Below are 25,304 nucleotides of genomic sequence, written 5' to 3' on the forward strand. Positions count from 1 at the left end.
TGCTCGCATACAAGCGGAATTAGACTCATTATGTCTTTGTTTTTGTCCCTTCAATAGAAAAGTTCAGAGCAGGTTTTTTGGACCAAGAAAAGACAGCATGCAGTCTGCTGACAATCCTGTGTTACTAAAATCAGCGGGCCTTAGAGACACAACAGGAACAATTAAAGGTCAGCTGAGGCGAGGTCAGTAATGTTCCCAAAGCAACAGGAAATAATGCAAATACTCCCTCTCTTTGGCTCATTCTTCACCGGTGACACACCTCAGATGGTCACCTGAGGAATTCGAGCGGGGAGTGGGCTGAAGAATGTAAGAGAGGGGAGCTGAAGGGCCAGAGTGATGCCACTGTTGATAATTAACTAGTTTCCTCTGCAGGACAAACTCCTTCCCACTGCGTTTCACAGCACTGACTATGCCAAGAATCTGGCTGGAGCATTATTGACTCCTCTAAATTGCATCAATGTGATGGAGAATACCATACTTGTTCACTTCTTCACCGATCCATCATAGTGGGGGATGTCGGGTGGGAGGCTCATTTAGAACATAGTGTTGATGGATTTGAACCACACGACCCCCTGAATCTAAGAGCAGGTATGCAGCTGCCTCAGCAACGAGCATATCCCACCTCCACAGCAGTTTAGCCTCTTTTTTTTTTTCCTCCCCTCTTTTTTTTCTGCGCTCTAAAGAATCACAGAGAAACTTCTTGAAATCTGCACATATTTGAGGTTGGCCTGAGGACGAAGGGAAAACAGCCCGTGTGTTTAGAAAATGCAACAAACAGGGTGTTGGGTAACAGAAGAATTAGAATTAGAAAGAAAAAGAAGAAGAAATGATCTAAATAGAAACAATTCACCAAAACAATGCTACGTCTCATTAAAAACCCCTCTGCAAACAAAATGTGAGACACGGTTACAGGTACGATGAAAAAGGAGATTTCTTCAGCAGTTATCTAGAAAGGCAACACATTGGAGTTACAGGTCATTTCACAACAGCGATCTCTGCAGATTTTTATCTTCGCCATTTAATCTAATTACATGATTTGGGTTCATACAGTGTATCAGTCTGAATGTTCACCGTTTTCTCCCTTCTAAATATAAAATTGTGTTTTCACAGGTTCACGGTTTCATTGCTGAACAATTGAACCGTTATTTGCATGCTTTCATATCTAATGCATAGTTGAAATGGGAGAAACATGTAGAGATAAACCCAGGAATCAAGTCCTCCCGTGAACTTTAGAGAGAAGTGTGCACTTGTTCACACTTAGAATTGATAAAATCCACCGAACTGTTTCAAGCATTATACTCTTCTATACTCACTCCCAGCTGTGACAGCGTTAAGGATGACTGACTCGCTCTCCCATCTATCACCGTGAATTCCAGGATGACAAAATGGAAAGTCTCACTTATACAACTCTCCCTGTCTAACGTGTCCTTGCCCAGACTTGCCTAAATTGCACCAGTTGGACAATTGTGCAGAGTGTAAGTTATACTTTGTGTGAACAGATCATCATCATCAGATGGAAAACACTAACATGTGGACATTAAATGCCAGCTGTTGTCTTTTAAATTGCGTTGTATATTATATGATGCTAGTAAAAGTCTGCGAAGGTGGAAAAAAACCCCTTTGTAAATGCTGCGAGGCACTAAGGCAGTGAATGTAGGCCTGTAATGATGGAGATACTTCCGACTGGAGGTACCTGCCCTCTCCAACTTTCTTTCCACCCCTGTCAGTTCCTGTACACATGTTTGATTGAGAAACCAGTCAGAATAACAAAGCCTTGAGGCCGGGGGCCTCTAACTTGGATCAGATTTAGTCCAAATTGACATCTGGTTTTTCTAACTCTTCACTATAATTGTGAGTGGGAGTGCATGCGTGCAAGCACAGCGCATGGCAGTGCAGGGTGGAGGACTGTGCTAGCGTGGCTATCTGTGAGGGTGGGAAGTTGTGAGTGGGTGACTGTGGAATCTATGAGAGTGAGAGAGACAGAAACCAGAGAGAGGAAGACAGAAAGACAAAGAGGTTACAGATAGAGAGAGTGACAAAAAGGGAGGTGATGGAAGTCACTAAAAGATAGTCGTAGATGATGCATGCGCAGAACAACATGAGCATGTAAGTGAACCCAGCAATGTTTGTGGGCCATGTTTGATCCATGTTACAAGTTGAACCAGCGATAGCTCCACATACACAGAACGTAACAGCTCAGAAAGCAATTATTGCTTTTTATTAGGGCACCAATAAACAAAAACAAGATCATTTAGAGTAGATTGTCTCTAACCTCAGACTAATGGTTCTGAAGCCTCAGCTCCGTTCACGTTAAATTGGACAGACCAGAGGAGGCGTGCTGCTTTGATCTGTGTGTTGATCTTTGTGGTTACACATGCATGCTTTCTCAAAAAAAGTTTTAAATAATACATTTATAAGACACTCCAGTCCAAAAACACAAGATGATGGATTAATAGAATGAGCTGCCTTAACAGGGACTCTCATCACATGGATGGACCCCAGCTGCATGGTCTTGGATTGCAGTTTGTAGCCCGTGTTCTGCTCTGCTGTGTTGCAGCAGATCTCAAGAGGACAACAGGGATTCTTGTGTCTTGGCCAGCTGTCATCTAAGACACTAGAGTTGGAGTTCATCTGACCACAAGACCAGAATGAATGAGCACCAAAGCAACAGTGGCTCAGCAAGCTAGCCGACCTGACATGACAGGAAGAGCCGAGCTACCCGGTTAGCTGTGAGTGAATGTTTGGGGGGGGGAAAAAAAAAAAGGTCAAGACAACTGTCCACTAGTAAATCAGTAAAGCGTCAGTGATAAAGAGATGATTTCCAAATCTAGTTTGCTAACAGCTGACTTACCTGCATGGCAAGTTAAAGTTTATATGTGGAAAGCATACCTGGTCATTGTCAACCACCATGTAGCCATGCCTTGAATGATGCTCTCCTAAAATTAGCTTTGTAAAAGCTCTTTGTCCCTAAATGTATACGACAGAAGCAGCTCGTGTTCCAGACATCAACTCAGCAGTTTTTAATCTCCCACGGGGGGATGAGTGGTCACTCACTTATATCGAGTAATCTGAGACATCGGTGGTATATTCCAACACTGAGTTTACAGAAGCACAGTCTGCTGCACACACTCCATGTCCGTGTCTTACTTGATCACCGGCTTGAATCCTCATGATGTATTAATGCATTCTTGTGCACGTTTGATCCACAACTTTAAAGCAAACTCATTAGCATGTTTACAACAGTGCATCGAGAGGAACAAGCATAATAGCAGTGCAGTCGATCAAGCAGAATGCAAAGTGACAAAGATAAACCTTCATAGGAACTAAAGAAACTCGAGAATACACAAAAGATGTTGCATACCGTCCATGTGTGTTTTTCCGTGCCTGGTCTTGGGGGTCTGGTTTCCACATAACCGCTTCCTTCCCCTGAAGCCTGAGGAGACCCATCATACATTTTTACACTTCATTTTATTGTTAACAAGACCACGCTCTTGGTTTTATTCAGTGCTCTGACCATTATAAACCTGAAAATGTCCTTTTTAACTGTGTGCAAAGAAATGTTCTGATCTGTGGGAGAGTTTTAATAAAATATGTGTGCATATATAGTTTAAGACCAGAAGCTCTTTCCTTCCTGCGCTCTCAGTCACAGCGTATGTGGCCTCTTTTGCTCGACCGTGTTGTGTTTATTGTCGTAAATCTAGTATTCGTGTTACCTTCTTGGCTAGGTTCCATGTTACACAGAATTTATGTCTGCATTAACACCAGTAAGTCAAAGGCATACATATTTGCTATACTAATTTAGAGTAAGAAGCTTTCATACAATAAACTCCCATTACATTCAACCTTTCTTGATATATCAGCGTATTTGATGTGTTGACAAAACATGGAAACAGCTGTTAGGTTGCCATTGGAGATAAAAGGCACATCCTGAAATGGGAAACCTGTGATTTCCCTCATCTAATCCAAACAACATCTAAAAGATTTGATGACAACAAGCAGTAAAGTTACAAACTTTATTCTGTCAGTAAAGACATGGTTTTGGTGGTCTGGGTGAGCAGAACAGCTGTGAATGTTTTACTAAATAACAGTTAAGGCTGCTGGTGGGCTGCGGCGAGGCACCTGTGTTTGTGTCTGGGTGGTCAGGGTCAGCGGTGCAAAGGCTGCTCTCAGACTTACAGCCCTTACAGATTTACTGGTGATTTTAACCCTATGATGCCCTTTGTATCATATTTGATACTTGATTAATAGTTGCCATAATTTCAAAATGTTATGGACAAACTCTCTTTTTTTGAATAAAATTAACATTGTTGTTAACAAAAAGTTGCCAAAAACACCCGATGTATCAAATGTGATACAAAAAATATATAATAAAAATAATAGGTAGTTATAAGGTTAATAAACATCTCAGTTCCAAAAAATTTGAATTTTCTGGCTATTTTTAATGGGTAGGGTCTTACTGGTTTAAGTGAAGTTGCATACTGAACTAAAGCATCAGTTTTAAGTAAAATGGCATCACTTGTGTTACTGTAGGATATCTCTTCCACGATTTGGATGTTCTTATTTCCTTTAAAGTCATGATTAACTGATTCAAAACTGCAGAAATAAATCATTAGCTTTGGCTATGTCGATGATTAGCTGTCCATTCTTCTGCACACACATGCTGCTGGCTGTAACTAAAAAAAAAAGATATCATAGAACAAAATCCCTGATTTGAGACTGTGATAAACATAATGTAGAAACTTTTTGGAACTGGCCATTTTGCCAGTTCCAAAAACTACTCCAGAGACAGTTTTATCTAGCTAGATAGCTAGCTAGCTAATTATCCCTGATATTAGTGGTTAAAAGACACAAGTGGTCAAAAGCTGGGACATTTCATTTTTTAACTGGGATTCAGCACATCCTTTAAAAAATTCTAATGTGCAATTATCTGAATTTGAAGCCTTGAAAATTACTTAAAACTTTTTATTACAGATCTTAAACATGGATTGGATTGGATTACTTTTACAAAGTGGAATTATCGTCATCTTAATTTTTTTTTAAGCCATACTGTCCAAACTATAAAGGTAGCTGCAAAATGACAAAAAGCGCGAATGCAAACTGTGCAGCCTGTTTAAATTTTACCACATACACATAGCATACATTTGTCTGCCTCCTTATTCAAGAGTCGTCACAACAGGCAGCAACGTATATTTGATTTGACAGATTTCTACACAAGGTGGACTTCGTGATTGAACACCAAAAAGATTTGGGTCTACTAAGTAAATGTGTAGACCACTGCAGTATGTAGCCACTATTGTGCACACATAGCTAATGCTGGTAGCATTGCATTTATCTGAGTTGAATCAGGTGTGAGCACAGCACCCTTTTTGTAAAAAAATCAAACTACTCATACAGTTTTAGAGGAAAACTTATGATCAAATAATATTATACTGATATTTGTGGCACTTTGCACCATGCATAACCTTGAGTGCATGATGCCAGGTTAGTTTGCAGGCCAATGTTAACACAATGTTTAAACTGGCATTCTTTTGACTAGTCACCAACCTGGAAATATAGAACTCTATGTGAAAACAGCACTGAAGCTTTACCTCTGTAAACACTTTCCTGACGAGTTTATGCCATATGTCCAGTGAGTTCAGTGTAGTGAGTCATCCAGTATGTATGTGATAAGTTGTTACTCACAATGTCTGAGTCATCTTCATCCTCCTCACAGTGCCTGCTGGCAGCAAAGGGATCTCCCATCACCCTCAGCTCACCGATCACGCCCTGTTGCAAAACATGAATGTGATATTTAAATGTTTGATGATAAAAGAACAGTACAGCTCTTCTTCTCACATATACAACATGTACAGCTGCCAGAACATGTATGCTTTTTCTTTTTCAGCAGTGCTTTAATTATATTTCTTAGGGAATTCCCCTTCCACAAAATCAGAAGGGCTATTGATGTCTCTGTCTGTGAAGTACCACTATCTGTGCCTCAAACACACCATCTGATACGTTCCCACACAGGACACTCACGCAGATAGCATTTTTACCGTCTTCCTGCCTATGAAAGGCTCATTAGCTGTGCATGTCGAGGTGGTCTCTCTGCTGTGGCATTATTTGAAGTCAACTCTTCTTCAGGACACATTTATGTCCCAAGAAAAAGAGTCAAATGGATTTTTTAAGAGAACTTTGAAGATAAAGAGCTCTTTGACATTTTAACCCAGTCTCTCCACAGACCTTTAAGGCCTATTCAGTAACATTTCCATACTGTGGATGTCCCTTTTAATCTTTACTGCTTCAGATCTTCACAATAAATCTTCGATTTTGTTCACATGAAGGTCAAAACTTGTCACTACAGCATGTGTTTTCTGATGAACTTAAAATACTTCTAAATCCCCCTTTAGAATGGAATGTCCATTTTCAAAATGCAAAATATAAATATTTAGATGTTTGCAAGAGCTTGCCAAGTCTTGATTTGATTAAGGAAATTAAATTCACAAGACCTCTGGAGCCCTAGGGCCATGCTCAGGTCAACACATAACACATGGGGGGAAAAAGTCCTCAGATTATTAAAAAAAAATTGCTTTAGGATTATATATATGCTTTAGGTTTTCAGCAACATATGCAGCTATCATCAGTCATCAAAAAAGACTGAAACTAGTGTTACAGCTGAGAGAGGAAGCGAGAGATGATTTTCCAACGGGGAGATGGCTCGAGATTTAAGGGGTTTTAACCAGATGGGACGTAGTAGTTTGAAAAAAATAAAAATAACAAAAAATACATATTTAACAAAATTCTATCTTGTGTCATCATTTATGTAACAATTTCATTAAATAGATGCTTTTAGCAAATGGATGTGTTAGACAAATTATGTTGAATATGGAGCAGTAGTTATCGTAGATGGTATATGTATGCACGATGCTGTCATGCTTTTCAGATATATTTCAAAGTCAGTTCAAAGTATCTAAGGTGGAAGACTTTTATTTCGTATTAACAACATTGAAAGTGTGATCTTTTTTAATGGGGTCCTGAAATGCATGTTACTATTTTCTTTGAGAAGACAAACTGATGAGAGCATTTTATAAATGTCTGAGCTAACTCAGCTAGACTACACACCTTTGGAGGGGGAGTTGCAAGTTCAATTCCCACCCGGTATCCAATAAGGGTCCTGGCTAGACCCCCCCCCATGCTAGAACCAAGGCCTGGATTGGCGCGGCTATGTCTGCAGCCTTTCCGCAGCTCAGACACAAGCATTTCACTACATGTTGTACTATGTACTATATATGTGACAAATAAAATTTGAAATGAATAAAACATTCGTGTTGGTGTTCATATACCTCGAACTTTTAAAGAAGTGGTGCAGCATCTACCAAAAAGAACCACGGCACAGATTGGGTATCAAGAATCATGTAAATCTGCTGATGTTGGTACGGACTATTACATTTCTGGTATTTTGATGTCCGTGCCCAAAGCACTGTTCAAACGTGATTGGTCAATACCACAACAGAGCGAAACCAGAAAGCTTCCAATATACAAGTCTGAGAGCAGTCTGGGACGAAGCTGAAAACAGTGCCCATATTAGGCAAATCATTTTTTCCCTTTTTCTACATTTCTTTTCCATTTCATTTTATTTTCTATCAGTTTCCAGGGGAACGTAGGAGATTCCGTCAGTCTTGATGGATGTAACCTTAAAAAAAGTGGAAACTGGGACAAAAATGATTCACTTATACTTATATTTGTCTATTAATATAAGGTCATGCATGACTTTCATGAGTGTTGTCTATTAAGTGTTGAAATTCAAATCTAAAAAGCTTCCATTTTTTATTTTCCAAAAACAAAATTGCACAAATGAAAGATTGTTCCACACCCAAAAGGGTTTGGTTGAATTGTCAAGGCTCAAAGATATAAATCTTTTCAGCGATTTTAATCACAACTGTTACTAAAGAGTGCATAATTGCATTACATGGATATAAAACAATCACTCTGCAATGATTGATTGAGATCTCAAGTATGAAAAATAACTCAGTTCTTATATTGAGTTCTTCTCTTGTTTTTTGTGTTGATAAACTTAAAATAATTGCATGCTCAGAGGCAGAATGAAAAATGTGTAATTAGCCATGGTTGAACTACTGCAACCCCTGCAGCTAAGGCCGCCAGTTGTGGTGGCCAACCGCTGAGATGTACACCAGTCAAACGACTGGCACTAATTACATCACTACTGTGAGGTCTTCCAATTATTTGTAGAATCTACAGATGATGGTGATGCGATACAGACATTAATGTTTTGGTTTGGAGTAGGCAATTTGAGCAATTGGATCACATGAGAGTTATTCAGCCAAAATGTTTCACAGGATAATAACAACCGTGAAAAATCAAAACACTGATCTGCACCTTTCCAAGACTTCACGCAGCAGGAATCCGGTCTCTAAGTTAATGTTGGTTGTATGAAGCTTTAGTTTAGGAATGCAACAGTCTGATTTACTCGATGCACAATCGACAGATAGCTCTTTACCTGTTATGAAAGGATATAAAATAAATGTATTGTATTTACTATATCAGTGTTTTGGTTAAAAAGGTGAAAGCCTGTTTACACACCAGGAACTTATCAGGATCAGCTCCTCCAGCCTGCCCAACAAAGACGCCAGCACCACTTTCCAGCTCCATGTTCTCCGCTGACCTCTCGATATGCACCACCTGAGGGTCTGTGTCACAGTTGAAGTAGAATAGCACCTTGTCGTCCATCACTGCGAGAGAAAAACGGGTCCAGGTGTTCGTCATAGAGGGCACGAGGAACCTGGCTGCCTCAAAGGACTGAGCTGACTTGGGCTTGGTGTAGTACAGAATGACATTTTGGTTGTTGTCCTGCACGGCTGACAGTTTAACTCCCACATGCATGATACTCTGCCGAGCATCCGTGATGGAGAAGATGACCCCGCCCTGGTTAGTGGTGGGTTTCAGGTTGAACATGAGGGAAAACTCTCGATAAAATGGGTTTGGGAGGTGGGCGCGTGCCAGCTGGCCCGTATTGGCATCCGGTCCAAAGACAAAACTAGGGGTGTTGTCTGGTCCGTAGATTTGGGTGATCTCACTTGGAGGAGGATCTCCAATCAGTTGTAGCAGGGAGACTCCACTGTCTTCTAAAGGGAGAGAAACAAGATGTCAGGCCACAGTGAGCATAAAACAGCAGAGGTTTAAAGGGAGGGCAGCATGGCAGAGTAGGGGTTAGACCAGGAGGCTGTTGGTAGGTGACAAAATGTGGATGTTTGTGATGGAGGCAGGACGGGTACTTGCACTAACTGCAGCTGAATCAGTCACAATGCCCTTTGTAAAGAAATGTATGTGAGAATGTAAATGGTACCACATCTGCTTTTAGCAAACCATGTTTTTTTTCCTAGAAGCCCGGGGAAAGCAGCTACTCTCAAGGGACCACAAACAAACAAGTGATTTTATTACTTGAAAATATGGAAAGCAAAACATCTGCAAAAAAGGGAAAACGCGAGAGTAAGAAAAGGAACACTTTCTCAGACGTTGGAAGTCCTGCACACCAAAAGCAAGAACTTCCTAAAGTAAGAAAGAAAGAAACCTTGTCAAGGTTTATCCTCTACTCTTGCACAGTGGAAGTAGATGAAAAGCCTGATGCAGACTATGGAACAGATGAATATTTATGCATCATTCCTGAAGACACTGACAAAAAAAAACAAAAAAAAAAAAAACACGCAAAACTTGCATGACATCTGCTAGATGTCATGACTTGGGGCACTGCAGGGACCAACAGCTGGGCCTCCGGCATGTCTGTGCTGACACTTCCATCACCCTGGGCGACACTGGCAAAGTCAGTGCATAATTTAAAGTGTTTAAGAAAGGCAAAAAAAACACAAAGAGCAATGTGTATTCATGCACATGCACTGTGGACACAGATTTTGATGTACTGACATCAAACCAAACCTCTGCTCTTTGATCCCCCCCTCAAAAAAGAAAAAAATGTTTCCATGTGTTAAAAACAGAATGACCAAAATGACTGTTTTTGGACAACATGTGATGCATTTCTGATTCTTTGAAGAAATGCTTTGGTTTACCACCTGGTGACTAACGAGCGAGCTCTATCGCTCAGTTCAAAGCCTCTCCACTGCCTGAGTGCTGGAGATCAATTGGATCAGCAGTTGGCTGCGTCGAGAGCCTAAACACACAAGATATTTTATCTGAGCCGAAGATCCCGCTCTCTTCAGTACCATCATAAACACCAGTCTGAATATTCTGCTCACTATCGGAGGACTGCAGATGCATTTATTTGAATCTGCGCTAACAGAGAACCCAGTCAAGCTGCAACAGGACGGCAATAAAAATACCTTCCATTGTGCAGTTCCTCTCTGCACCAATCAGACTTCTAGAGCAGATTTATCAGTAAGCAGATGAGACCATTAATAGATGTACACTCACATACATATATGCATGTCAACAGACATATATAGTAAAGTCCAAAGACTGATAAATATTTTACTGGAGCCTGGGAAACACTTAGTCATAGCCAAAGTCGTTATATCATTTAGAAGGTTAGAGGCCATATTACAAGCCAACACATCAAAACTAATAATTAAATTTACAGTCCCAAAACAATCAAAACTTCAGTATAACCCATCTAAATTAAAAAAGAAAGGGAAACAAATCACCACAGGATGACACAACGGCCTCCAGGTTCAGAATAGCTCAGACGTAGGTCACTGACTGTGGTTTGCACCCGGCTGACCAGATGTTTACTCTGATAAAATCAGAATGAGGCACCTTGAGGGTCCCTTCAGTGGGCATGTGCTGACATGTCTGATCCTGGCTCGCTGTCTTGTGCATAATCGGCCAAAGGAGGTTTTAAAAAAGGTAAAAACCTTGTAATAATTCAAAGGGGAAATTCATCATCTGGGGAATTGTAAATCCTTCTGCTTTGGGGGCTGAAGCAGTTGGAAGTTGAAGTTTTAATGCAGCTACAGTGCATAACTGAACATGCAATGTATTTTTTCTGCAAGCAAAGTGGAGAGAATGATTTGATTTGTGTGCAAATTAAAATGAAAGGTCTGTAATAAGGTGGAATGCGTACACAGATCCTGGTTGTCCTTCAGCATGCAGCAATTCTCTGCAGTGCAAACTGAGGATATGACCTCACCGTCTACTCCTCGCAATTTCTCTTTCACCTGGATTTCAAGCATCTGATTTTGATTCCTTCAACAAATAAAAAGCCGACATGCTGTTGGAACACGGATGCACAGACTCGAGCTTTCCAAACCCCTAATTAGCAAAACATCTCACCTATTAGCAATGAGCTACACCGACCAGATGTGCACTGTTTTGAGCCATGCTTAGAATTGACCAAAAAAGGTATCTCCATTTACAGCCTGATGCAACTGTGATGCAACTGTGCTTAATGCCATTTTGAGACTTAAAATGTCATCTTCAGATCTAAAGCTGATTGAAAGGTTTGACCTGCTTTAGGATTTCGGAGGAATGCTTTTACTGAATCTGGTTTAGTGTGTCTGCATTGTCAGCAAAGAGCCAACCAGCCATTCCATCTCAGACATCAAAAGTTGTAGGGGGCCTCAGAGCGGTCACCATTAGCATTTTAAGTGCAATCTCAATTCAGGTTTTCTTAAATAGCTTTTGTTAAACGCTGACAGCTTCAAGGTCAGTTGGGAATAGAAAAGATCTGTGATGAATGGAGCACTGCAGGGTTTACGGTGCTAGTTTGTCTTGTCAGGAAGACCGCTTACTGACTCCTTTTCATTTCTTCACATTTCAAGACGGTGTAGCAGACTTTGTGGTACCCTGTTGATAAAGCTGTATATACACTGTCAGCTGTACGCACAGCTTTGGAGAGCACAAGATCCTGTATAAACCATAGGAAAACATTCAAACATCTGGACAGTGAGAAACTGTGCGGCTTTTCCCAACAAAATCTATCAGCATTTAAAACATCCCTTGAGGCCTGCTGAGACGAGGGCAACGATCTCTCCCCTCAGTGTACAGAAGGCGGGGCAGTGGTCTGACCCTGTGTTTGGAGGGTCAGAGTTCATCTCTGAAAGCTGAAATTACAGTCCCATGATTTTTTTTCACCATAATCCTTGTGCATCTGCAGCATGAATCATATATGTGAAGCAATTCTCAGACAATTTAAAGTAAAGCAAATTCATTGTGCTCACATGATCACATGATTAGTGGAAGTTTAATATAAAGCTACACAGTTGCTTAAAACAGTATAATATTTGTTTTAATCTTCTTCTTGTCAAGGATGTGTGATACTCTGAGAACTTTGAAAAAAGTCTTAAGTTACATGAATATAGAAAAAATGTAGTTTTAAGAAATAAAAACTAAACACTGATTTTTTTAGATAAATAAATAATAAAGTTCTTTCCGTTCTGCAGTCCACTTTTTGTTTTTTAAATCGAATGCTCAGAACAAACCCACATCACAGTCCAGGAAGGAGATTTTATCCTGACTCAACCTGAAGACTAAACTGTAATTCTTAAACCACAAAAAGGAGCACGAGTCTACCGCCAGCTGTGAAATTCACTCTTTGGAAAAGAGCTCAGTTCTCTACCTGTGAAGTAACATGTTTTAGGCAATACACCCCCTTGCCCCATGCTGCTGTGTTCACAGATGTGTTTTTAACTACAGAAAGAAAAAATGCAAATGCGTCTATACAAATGGTAGAGACAGCACCTCAAACATGCACAGGATATAACAGCTGAACATCTGTATCCATGTTCGTGTCAGCTTGATGTTGATGGGACAGTTTAAGCCAACGTATTGGCCTTCTTGACTATGACATATGAGCCCATCAGAAGAACAGACATTTATGGATATAATATTGAATTAGCTAAATGTTCAAATATGGCGTGATTAGGATCTAAATGGTTACCAGTACCAGAATTTCACAATTACATCACTCTGGTAAACCATTAAAAACTTTAAGAACTTAACCAGCTTAAAACATCCCGGTGCTTTTGTTCTTTTCTGTTTTTGCAACACAGCCTCATTCTCATTTTGTACTACTGCAACACAAACCGGAGGGGGCAACGGGTTTCTGCCAGCAAAGAAGTCAGACCACACTGTGCCCATAATTGGCACCCTCCTGAGAGCCAAGTCAAAAGGATTCCCTGGCAAGCAGTGTAGTGAAGGACTGCAGCCAGCTTTGGGCCTTCCTCTTGTCATAAGATAAAACATCAGTCTCAGCTCAGTAGAACCATGGTGTTAAAAAAACATACAGAACACCAAAGAAGGTACACTAGCTAAAAAACATAAGCTAAAATGTTCACAGACATTTAAGTAGCATTAAAAAAAAGTAACATGTAGGTCTGTCAGCACAGCCCATATAGCTTGTAATTTCCAATAAAAACTCCAATCTGCTATAAATTAATATGGTTTAATATTAAATATTAACTAAGCTTGACCTCCAGAGCCTGACATGGTTGACTGCTCGTCTTTCAAGCTGGGAAGAGACAACCATGCAAATCATCACTAAAAAGGCCAAAAAGCAAAACAATCTCCCTTCCCACCACCCTCAAACAAACTCCCCACATGAATCTCCCACTTGGATGCATCAAGACTGCAGCCAGTAATTTTAGTGTATAAACTGTTCCTTTGTATTTTTCAACCCATGCCAGTGGGTCTGTCTTCAATTCACCCAAAATATCAACTGACCAAGATGGCAGCATGTCATGAAACATTTGCGTTACAAGTTATATTTGCATGACGTAGGAGTGTGCTGGTTTAAGGTCAAAGACAAAATAGAGAGTATGACTGCCCTCCTCCCAAACTTGAAATAGTAAAGTGGGGTTGAGGCTTTTCAGATACTACATGTAAGGGCTCTGTTTAGAAGCTGAAAGGCTTGTAAGCAGGTGGGCACAGTCTTAGAGAAAGATACTGGGCAAATAAACTGAGAAATAAAGCACTTTTGGCTTTAAAATATTTTCTTGGCCAGCTACAGTATGTGTAACCTTGCTGCAGTGAGAAACAGGAAGAGACATATTTAGTTATTAGGAAGAATATAAAATCAGTAGGCAGTTGTTTACAGGCAGCATACAGTAGAATTTAAAGTTTATTACATATCCTTAGTACTTGGGGCTGAGGAGACTTTATAGGTGCAGTAGTAACTCTACAGCAGAGCAATGCTTTTCATCACATCTATTCAGCCATCACTCTAACCAAGCCATGTGCTTCAGTGGATTGTTGTTTGAGTCATACCAGATGGTGTTGACTGCAGTGGATTTCAATCTATCCCAGAATGATTTAGAGTAACTGAGAGCACTCCGGTTATACCTTGAGGCAACTTTCACAAGCAACGTGCATGCTTGGGTGATGAACTATCTTCTAGAGTTGCAACAAAACCTGCCCTCAGGATATAAAGAAGGCAACACGATTGATCCTTCCAGTGTGCTGAAGGCCTGTCTGCATTTTCCGCATTACTGTGTCTACAACATTTAAAAAAAAAAAAAAAAACACAAAAAACCCACAAAAAAAACGTGCATGCGGTTGTGGCAGAATAATGTTTTAAGTTTGACGACCAGTAAAGGTACCCTAATCCTCCATGACTTCATTTGCCAATAAACCAAAAGTAAAACAGTTCAAATGTATTTAGGCTCATGTGTGTCACTTAGTCCAGGAACCAGAAACATCTTGTTCACTCATGTCTGTCAGTGGAACAAGCTGCCACAGAGATACTGAAGCTGTAAAAAGACATAATCTTGAACTCCCAGAGATACAAACGGAGAGTGTTGGGAGACAGGGCAGAAGTGCAGCATCAGGGAACAGGCTTAAAAAAAGATTTTCTAGAAAAAGATCATCTAAAACAGAGTTAGACTTCTCTCATGAATCGGTGCCCACTGGCAATAAACAGATGAGTCATTTTTTCCAGCATTTCATGGTCACTAGGGGCATGTGCTGCACATATCAGTCTTTGAGAGGACAGCTGAGTGCACACTGGTCCTTATAATCTTTAAATATTCATCAGCAATTTGTAACTACTAGTTAATTTTGGAAATTTACACCTTAACACTTCTGAGTGACAGAACCATCCTATCATTTGTTATAAAATATTGATTATAAAGCACCTTTTTAAACTGTGCAACCACAGCAGGAGAGAAACAGCTGCTTTTACTTTCTTTTTATTTCCACCTTTAAAATGTTTTACCTGTTGAAATATATCATCCTAGTCCAGCTGTGAGAAATATTTTGTTCTAAAAATTAACACATATCTAAAAAGCACTGATGCAAATATGAGTGCTTCCCATGCATGCCAAGCTACTGTGTCCATTCCTAAACAGACAAACGCACATCAAGCCTGCAAACCACTCACTGTCAAAAGAGATATGCTGAAGTTATACATTTCATGCACATATCAGAGAAGATTGCCTTCTGCAGTTTCAGATGCATTCATTAGAGGCATCTACAATTTCTTTAGTCTTGCAATGCAATGCAATGCAAAAAAAAACCAAACAAACAAGAAAATTATATAAATATGATTAAATAATTATAATTACATTTGTATTTTATGCCAGATAATTGCAAAGCCAAAATGATCTTTTTGCAAACTTGTGTTTTCTTGTGTTACAGTCTGGCTTTAAGAGCTTTGTAGTTAAACTGGAAAGGTTGTTTGAATTGAAATTATTTCATCTGGCAAGACTGAGTATATAATTACATATAACATTACTGTAATAAAGCAAATAATTATCATCTGAGCAAAGTATTACCCTTTGAATATAATTACTCAAAAAGGAAATGCATGCGTGTGTGTGCGTGTGTGTGCGTGTGTGTGTGTGTGCGTGTGCGTGCGTGCAGGGGGGTGCTGGTATACTATGACCTTCACAAGGTAAGTCACATACAGTACACAGCACACATATACATGCAGCAAGTTAAACAAAGTACTGGCATCATGCTTGTTAGACTTCAAGTTAAAAATAAGCATTCATGCTCTTTTGGGATGGGAAATCATTAATTAATACATCTCATTCGGTGCTGACAAGGACAAATCTTGATTAATTGAGAGGGTATTTCATAGTGTGAAAAATACCAGACGGACTCGGGGGGTGGGGGTTTAAAACTGGTTCAAAATGAATCCCAAAACAAGATTCATTTGAGCCAGTAATTACCTTTCTGGTTACTAACTGACAAGCACTGATACCCATCCTCCTCCTCATCAGGTAGAGTGTGGCACTCCACAGGGAGGCGTCCCTCATCCAGGAGCGTCCAGCAACTGTCCCGCAAGACTTCGCAGAAACTCTGGCAAGGTAACACAGGCAGCGGGGCCAAAGAGCCACACTTTGGTACCAAAAGGAGGCAGAAAAACCACTCCACGCTATGATGGCATTGAGAATTCAACAGCCAAGCCCACTCATTGAGGAGTGCTTGGATTTCCTCCACACTGCTCTGGTTGAAGTAATTGGGCACGACAAACCATTGCCCAGCCATGGAGGAGCAGAAAGAAAGAGCGGTGTCTAGCAACAAGCATTGTGGGGATTCAGCATCCAGTGCTGGCCTACCTACTTCTGGTTGTTTTATAGTTGTTGGCTCACTAACTGCAACTGTCTGGCTGAACAAGATTGCTTGGTTCAGTTTTTTCCCACTTATTGTTGACTGAGTAGCATCTGGGATGTGACCAGTTTTCTGGCTTATTATCAGTGATTTATTGGGTTGGAAATCTATAGATCTTAAGGTCGTGTCTGGGCTCTTGCTATCTATTTGTGGTTGTCTTTTAGAGATTTGGGGGGATTTAGTTGTAGAAAGTACCTGGCTGGCAAGTGGAGCTTTGCTACTCTGTAATGCTTGGTTAGATACAAGTTTCTGGTTAGCCATAAATTTACCACTTAGTAAATGAGTAACTTTCACTTGTTGATGATCCTTAGATACCTCAATAGTCGTTAGGGAGTTGTAACTTACAGTTGGGGTTAATAAATCTTCTTGGCTTTCATGTGAATATATTGTTAATTTGAAGTCAATAGCATTCGAACTAGAACTACTGTTTCCATTTCCTCTCGTGTTGTTAGGGGACTCGAGACTTTGCCCTGATTTTGTGCTGCCAAGACTGTGGTCCTCATCTCCACTAACTCTACCATCTAACTCACTACGAGTGGTGTTCGTTACTGCACCTTTTTGAGCCTTGTGGGTTCCAAATCTTGATCGCCAGCTAGTTTCAGTTCCTGTTGCAGACCCATTGTCTGATGCAGATTCAGATCCAAAGTCAGATCTGAGTCTTGTTACATTTCCTGTAAAGGTTGAGTTTTCAGATCCTTCAGAACTTATTGGTGAAGATGTGGCATTACCAGGTTTACTTGTGTGTGATGACATCCCTGCAGCAAAGTTTTCTGACTCATGTTCATTCTCTGGTTCTGTTGTTGACCCTACAGTGTTCAGTTTAAGAGCCTCAGGAGTCTGATCCAAGGTCTGCACAGCTTTTTCCATCTGATGTCCTTCAGCAATGATCTCTTCTCCAATTTTCGCAATAGTTTCTGACGGCGCTTCTCCACTACCTGCTGGACTGCCAGATCCCTCGGGGTCTACCGCTGGGGCTGAAGTTGCCGTATCAGTCCAGGACCACAGCCAGGCATCAGAGTGGACCACCCACTGAACCAACAAAATCACAAGTCCAAACTGGATCCTCATCATAACCATAATGTCAAGTCTTAACCACGTCCACCGGCTCGATTAGACTCAGAGTGAACTATGACATGTCCACACAGTCACTCCACACACACTTTTCCTTCAGCTCTGTCTCCACACACACTTCACTAAACAGAGAGGAGAACTGAAGAGGAGTGCCCCATTCAAAAGAGTGCAGAGAGGGAAAGCAGGAGGAGGAGGTGGTCTCCGTATTGGCTGCTCTGGCAATATTTATTCCCCTAACTCCTCCTTCCCCCTTTGTCACAGCAATGAAAAGCGAGCTCTCCCGCTGACTGATACCTTGAAATTACAGCAGCCTTTCTTTTCACAGCACAATACTGATGCTTTCTAGTGTTTTACAGACAGGAGCAATTTGCCCTTGATTTGTTTGCTTTGTTAATCTACGATAATATGAAAACCACAGACTTACAAAAAAATGTAAACTGTGGTCACATTCCAACAAAAAGATTCAATTATATACTGTTACAAGCTTGAAGCACAAGGAGCGGTGCTGAGATCCCTCAAAGACTGAATTAGTCTTGGTCCATTGCAACCAATTACTGAAAAGAAGTTGCCATTGTGGTGTGGTTATATTTAAATATAATCTAACAACAGTCATTTATTGGCGTAATTGTATTTTTGTATGGAATATCTGCAAATGACAGTCAACACTCATGTAAAGAAAGAGAAATGTCCATTTTTTTGATCATCAATATCATCTCTTAATGCAAATTCTTGGTCCCATTTTCTTTCACAAGCTTAAGCGCTCCAACATAACCCATTGTCTGTGCATTAGTTGTCCCTTGTCTACAGGGTGCCTTTTATTGTTCAGTCTAGTTTACACGCCTGTTTTCAGTGCTCTGTGGGTACACAGTAATCCAAGCCTCGCTTTCTTGTCCAGACTGGTTTCTCATAACGCCGTGGGGCTGGCTGACAGAGACCCTCGACGACTGCTAATGGGATCTTAGCGATAAAAGGAACAGGAGGTTCGCGTAAGTGTCTTTCTTAGTTATTGGCATTTGCTTGCAGCTTCAGTTGCTGATAGAAGGTCATCTCCATAAAGCTCCCACATGGATATAGGGAAATGTCTTGACACAAGCTTGACAACTTTACCCTGTAACACTCTCTCTCGGCCTGGGGTCACTAACGATGCAACTGACCCCTGCCTGCAGGATTATGTGTGTCTGGACTATAGAAACTGGGGCCTACACTAACTTTTTCACTGGTAACACTGGTGCTACAAAAGAACAAAATCCGCCTCGTGATCAATGTGGCTGACACGTGAGGCAGCAAAACTCAAATCAAACATTTCTATCATTATCTGATTTTATCATTTAGCAATTTCAACTATAACTATAAAACTCAATTTTCGCTCTACTTATGTGTAGCTGGTGTGATGCAGTACTAAATGACAATGTGTAGATCAAGTGTAAACATTACACAACCCTAACCTTTGGTGGGGAAAATAAAGGTGGCTGCACTTTAAAATTAAAATTTTAAGGGAGTGCTAAAGACAAAATCCAGGAATTAAAAAAAAAAAGCAAAAGGTTACACAAACTTTGGCATCAACAGGGATTTATTTCTCAGAACTGATTACTTGAAGAAGAACATTTATCCATTTCAGCACAGATCTTTCATTAGAGCTGGAGCTCAGGCTGGAACCCACTTTTCTGGGAACCAGTAAAATTTCCTGTCCCAAAAGTTTATTAATGGACATCATTCATGAATATGGTTAATAGAATTTGATATACATTTTCTGTTCTGCACTTTCTCACATTTCCACTTCTTCCTCCCTTCACCTGCACTTCCTTTCATCATAAGTGTCTGAGCCGGGACCTTTCATTGGCAAACAGTAATCAGCTCCAGACTGCTTCATCTTTAAAACACTACAACAGCTTAAATGGAGTGTTTCACTCTTTCATCATCACCTGCTAAGCACATGAAAAAGAGATAAAGTACTACTTTCAACCACAGTGACGGTAGCTGGCTGCGCCAGCAGCGCACCGAAACAGACTAATGATCATCATGCACTTGCACAAATGCAACCATGTGAAATGGTGACACTCACACCGCCACAGCCTGGAGCCCTGGTAGGGTGTCGCCAGGAGAGCAATGCAGTCTTCAACAACACACATTTAATGCAAAAGAGTTCATAAAAACTGCAGAAGATGGTTAGCTCTGTTAACTGGTTACCCTATGAAGGAAAGTATGGCTCATTTCACACAAGGCCAAGCTTTTTCACGCTCTCCATCCTGATGAAAGGAAACTGTTATCTTTAATCATATGATAAGAAGTTTGCTTCTGACTAAATAAGTCATTGTAATAATATCTCTTGGGGGAAATAACTCCCAAGAGTAAGTAATAAAGCACACAACAAGACAGAAAGACAAAAGAATACTCTAAAGCAAGTTAAAAAAAATGAGATTTTATCTACTTTATAAAAAGATAACTGAGTTCTGAGATCCCAGGCTCAGCGAGAGAGTTCCAGAAGGGCTGAGAAGTTGAGCTTTAAGCATTGCTGTGCAACATAGTCCATCACAAAATGTTTGAGAAAGAACTGAAAGTCTGGAGCGCTGGTCAGACAAGCTCAATAATCTTTGTCTTGCAGACCGAAACAAACCCAAAGTTTGTGGTAGCGACTTGGGTAATAAACTTTAGGATAACAGACTCGAGTCTTGTGATGGATAATGATTAGCCTAAAGCTTGTGAAATCCTCTGTCAGGCATTTGGTTGTGCATTTCATTATGGTGTAGCTTAGACTTTGCAGAGGTTTTGCTGTTTTTCCCCCAGAAAAGTTAAAGTTAAATTTCACCCGATCTCAGCAGAATAGAAACATCATGTGGTACATTCCCTGCCTAATCCATCCATCCTTTACATGAACAAAAACCTAGCTGTTCTGCACGATCCACAGACTGTGGGGAGTCCCATCAGCAAGATTTGCTCTTTTAACTAAGCCCTTCATGTTTCCTTTACTAAATCAGATAGCAAACCTCCGTGACGTTCTAAATCCAGACAAAAAGAAGAAACTGCGTGAAAGAAAATGAATCACCAGGAGTGTTATTTTTCTAAAGATGACAATGAATTACCCCGGGGGTGTATTCACGTGCGAGTCAAAGACACGCAATTTAAAATTTTCATTAGAACTTGCCAGACAGTGAAGCATGTCCAACGTGTAATGCATCCCCCCCTGTCAAGATTGTCACTACAACTAGAAAATGATTAGTTTATTTATTAAAAAATGCAGGACATTCATCAGTCTTTTAGACTAAGGCAATCTCCATATCATGAACATGTGAAAATGTGAAAAGTAATATGTGTCCTTAATATGTGTACAAACCATAAAAGAAGAAGACAACACAGCTGGAAGCTAGAAAATTACTGCAAGACTAGTTAAAGTCTTTGCATTGAATGCATCAGGCCTACATTTAAACAGCAAAGCCTTTAAGGTGCACTAGAATGTGCCAAGAATAGGCGTGCACGTTAAACAACCTGTTTTTATTCATTTAAAAGGAACAGGTGCTTTTGACAAAATTGCTTATGTGTAGTTGAACCATGTCTTCTATAAGAGCCGCCCTTTAACTAAGGTCACGTGCTGGTCGCCTGCACACTAACAGAGGGTTATAATCTCAGCAGGGATTCCTACTTGTTCAAAGGACCAGTTCACCCATTAACAAAAACACATTAACGGAACAGTGGATATCCTAGCAAGACAAGAAATTAAAACAATGCACATTTCTCAATACTAAAATATTTTTTTGGTTTTAATTAACAGTTATGTGGACTCAGATTATAAATCTATCAGTTTTTACTGTTATGGTTTGGCCCTAAACGCTGTATCTGGATCCATCCAGAAAAGAATCTAAACAGAGGTACCCAGGGGAGCACTTCTGCACTACCCATGCATGTAATGGAAATATTAGCTAATTATTCATAAATGAACAAACAAGGGACTTAAACCAGTCTGAGCTGAGCAGTTACTAGTTAACTAAAACTAATGCATATGGATTACAAAATAGCAGCTGGTATGAATGCATGAAGGAATAAAATGTCCAAATAATGTTAAAAAAGGTTGAAATAAAAAAATAAAGAAACAGTTGATTAGCTTATTGTTGAGATAGCAATTGATTTTTATAGCTAAATGTTATTTTTTTAAATTAAAAAAAAAAGCATCAATAACAATTTAACTGTTAGCTGAAATTATTACCTAAAATGATGGCTAAAAATCTGAACTACACTTGCCAGGGGAAATTATGAATGAAGAATGTGAAACAAAAGGTGGTGCTTAGGAAGACCATGAGGTAGAAGTCTCGGGTCCTCCACAGGTAATGAAGGTACATCGGCTATGCATTATAGGATTATGAAGATCCTGCTTGGTGGTAGAACTTTTTCTTTTGCATTTCTGTGATGCCTGATCTTTAAACTCCTCAGATGTTTAAGGAGGAGAAATTCCAGGCCTCCCCTGTGTCTGTCCTCACAATGCACAGACAAAAGCATGAAACCTAATACCAGGACCGCGTCTGAAGACTGAGACCATCAATGGGAAGTGAATGATCGACTAATTACAACACCAACAAAAAGCTTCTGAACATAATCCAGACGAGGCCGAAGGCAGCCAATTATCCGTCACTTCGCATCGTTATTTTACGCCACTCTGACTGTCATTCAGATATTGCATTTCATGTGCAGACTCACAATTTGTATGATGTGCTAAATATAGCATTTATGAATCATTTAATAACAGTTAGAAACACAATAGCCTAGACTATTGACAGAGGAGAAAAGTATGCGTTCCACCATCGACTTTCTATGCAGTCTCTATTACCCTAAAGGTAAAAATAACCCCCAACCAGGCACAATCCAGGGTGACAACACAAGACCATGTGGGCAGTCCAGCTAAAGGGCCTTTTGGCAACAACCACACACACACGTTTACACATCCTTGTCTCCATATGCACCTATGTTATTTCAGCATGTGAGAGTTATTAACCTCTCGCTATGAGTCATGGTGTAGTCACAGTGTTAGTGGTTATACAAGCATTACGTTCCACGGCAATGGGAGAGCTGGGAGTTTTAAATGACACACACTAATTAGGACATCCTAACATCCCCAGTACGAAGCCACATATGGTTGAAATACATCTGCTGGACAAAAACAGACAAAAACATATACAAACTATAGTGAACATATGGCTGAAACACACACCACACCCGTGTCTGAGCTGCAGCTGCGAGGGCATCAGTCCAGCATGTCACAGTCGAGCAGCAGTACATCTCAAAATGAATCAACTGGAGAAATTAAAAGCACGAGGAAGCGCCTGTTATACTATCATCTGATAATCTTCAGCACCATGCCTCCACTCTCTCTCTGCAGGCTGCAAGTCCCTGTTTGCAAACAGAAAAGCTCTCTCATGTAACCCCGAGCAACAGGTTTCAACACAGTGGTAAACAGCTGAGTCCAAAACAGAAAAAAGCTGCAAGCAGAATCTATTTTTACCCAGTTTCAAAGCACTATCAGTCGTCAGTGAAGTGGAGTAATCCACTGCCTAAGGTTAGGCCTGGGAAGCACTTGTTTCAGGACATGCGTGCTATAGGCTTGTAATTCAAGTTATCAGCTGTAGATGGACAGATAGTAGATAGTGTTCCTATACTGCCACTATGCTCTGGCTTTCAGTCAGAATGAAAGAACCTAATTCAAATCACATCCTCTTACATCTGCAGGATCTCCAACCGCTGAATGTATGTCAGTGTGTGTGTGTGAGAGACAGCCAGGGAATGAGAGGTGGGGGTTGGCTAATAAGAATGGAGGTCAGAAGGTCACAGCTATCACATTAGGAGGGAAGAGAGTCCTGTTTCCCACAGACACTTATCACAGTCCAGGAGTGACCTGTAGGAGCAGGGTACCATGTTAAATGCCTCCTGTAGCAACATCTGAACTGTTGTAAACTAGAAACTGTTAAAATGTCTTAAATTAATAATTAAACATACAGAATACATAGAAACTTCCACTCCAATGAACTTGAATCAGGAAGTGGAATATGGAGGTAGTATTTAAAGTTGGCAATTGGCTCAATAGCTCTACTACATGTGACTGGTCGATTTCGTGGTTGGTTTCTCATTCAAATTCATATGTAAAGTACCCGTTAATAGAAACATGCGGGTGGATCTTGTCCGTGTAATGCACGCTCTTCATGGATGTGTTTCTGGATTGGGGCAAATTCACGGCTGCACGTTTGGTTGCACAATAAGAGAGGGATTATGGAAATACAGCCAACACGTGAAGCAATGCACAGTGTGGTAATCCTTAGGTTGATTGCTGATTGGTTAAAAAGTTGACCATTAACAGAAAAGATAACCAGTGAAGTTCAACATGAAGAGGAAGAAACAAAAAAGTCAAGCATCAAAAATCTCTTGATGAAAAGCAAACATAACATTGGGTTTCATTTCAATATGAAGAAGGTTTCTTAAGACTTACGTCTTCTAATTGCACGTGAATTAGCCATAAGTAGGAGTAGCTCACATTAACGGTTATTCCAGTAACATTATAATATAATACAACAAATAGATGTAATACAAATACCAAGAAAAGACACCGAGTTGAGACTCGTGCCCAGACACTGATGGATTGCTCTGTCAGAGATTCTCTTCACTTATGAGCTGGTGTTGGCTGTGCTGCTCATGTTTTGCTGTTCAAGTATGAGTAACACATGTATTGTTGTGAAACCAGGCATTTTCTGGAGCCATAATTATGTAAGCTAACAATGTGTTGTTAGCTCTTCACTGACACTGCCACAAACTGTAAGCTGTGATGTCTGATAGCTAAAGCATACGTTAACCCACACCCGTTTCCACGTTTAGATTCAGGTTCCTTTGCTGATGCGTTTAGGTAGGTTTGTTAATAGAGCGGGCAACTATTCTACCAGACGCAGAAAATAAGCATTGCTCCTGGCTTCACTAAAACCACAACTTCATAACCCTCAGGCTAAAATACAAAAAAGCCCCAAATGCTAAAAATACTAAAATAAATAAATAGCTTCCCATTAAAAAAATGAATAAATGGAAAAGATATGTGCATAGTTTCCCATAGTTTAGTCAGATGGACAATTCAGATGAAGCTACTTCTGTGATGCTTTGTTTCACTGCAAATCTTCACACAGATTGAAGAAGCTAAAATTCCCCATATAAGGGGCGGAGTCATCGTTTAAAATGGACATGGTCATCCTCTGCCACTGCCCGATATAAAGAGACCGCAGCATTACGAGAGTCAGCTTCCCCAACCATCAGTTTGTTCCTGTCCTTTAAAAGATTTACTCCTTCAAGACATGCAGGTTAACTGAATACAGGCCCAAACCCAAGACTAATCAGGGGTGTTTACCATTTCTATTATTCTAATCTTAAGCTTCTTTTCTTTTTTAAATCACTGACTAGTTGCTCCAACATTGTTTTTGTTAACTCGTCACTTATTCCATCTTCAAAGAGAGGAAGAAGACTTAGGAGCTCATCACATGGCGAGGTACAACCCCATGAAATCCCTGCAGATGCTGTGCGTAATCTATGTGCTGAAAAGCAGCAGAAAAGACCTACTGCTTTTTTCTTTCTTTTCTTTTTAAAGGGTGCATCTTTGCACTGAGCGACCCAGTATCCTGCAGAAAGAGACAGACAGGCAGACAGAGCCCTGCAGGGAT

The 25,304-nt window shown here is 40.3% G+C and overlaps 1 protein-coding gene across 1 annotated transcript in view; it reads right to left on the bottom strand.

Moving 5' to 3' along the window:
- col18a1a (collagen type XVIII alpha 1 chain a) overlaps positions 1–17,095 on the bottom strand; it is a 38,345-nt gene extending 21,250 nt beyond the window's left edge. The window contains exons 1-6 of the mRNA XM_005736912.1: positions 16,116–17,095; positions 8,581–9,122; positions 5,683–5,766; positions 3,362–3,433; positions 2,488–2,631; positions 1,346–1,442 (exon numbers count right to left, since the gene is read on the bottom strand). Coding sequence (XP_005736969.1) covers positions 1,346–1,442; positions 2,488–2,631; positions 3,362–3,433; positions 5,683–5,766; positions 8,581–9,122; positions 16,116–16,818 — 1,642 coding nt within the window. The 5' untranslated portion in view covers positions 16,819–17,095. The remainder of the gene's footprint in view (positions 1–1,345; positions 1,443–2,487; positions 2,632–3,361; positions 3,434–5,682; positions 5,767–8,580; positions 9,123–16,115) is intronic.
- Positions 17,096–25,304: the final 8,209 nt, after the last annotated feature.

Source organism: Pundamilia nyererei, unplaced genomic scaffold, assembly GCF_000239375.1.
Source record: "Pundamilia nyererei isolate P.nyererei 1_Seehausen unplaced genomic scaffold, PunNye1.0 scaffold00071, whole genome shotgun sequence".
Taxonomy (NCBI): Eukaryota; Metazoa; Chordata; class Actinopteri; order Cichliformes; family Cichlidae; genus Pundamilia; species Pundamilia nyererei.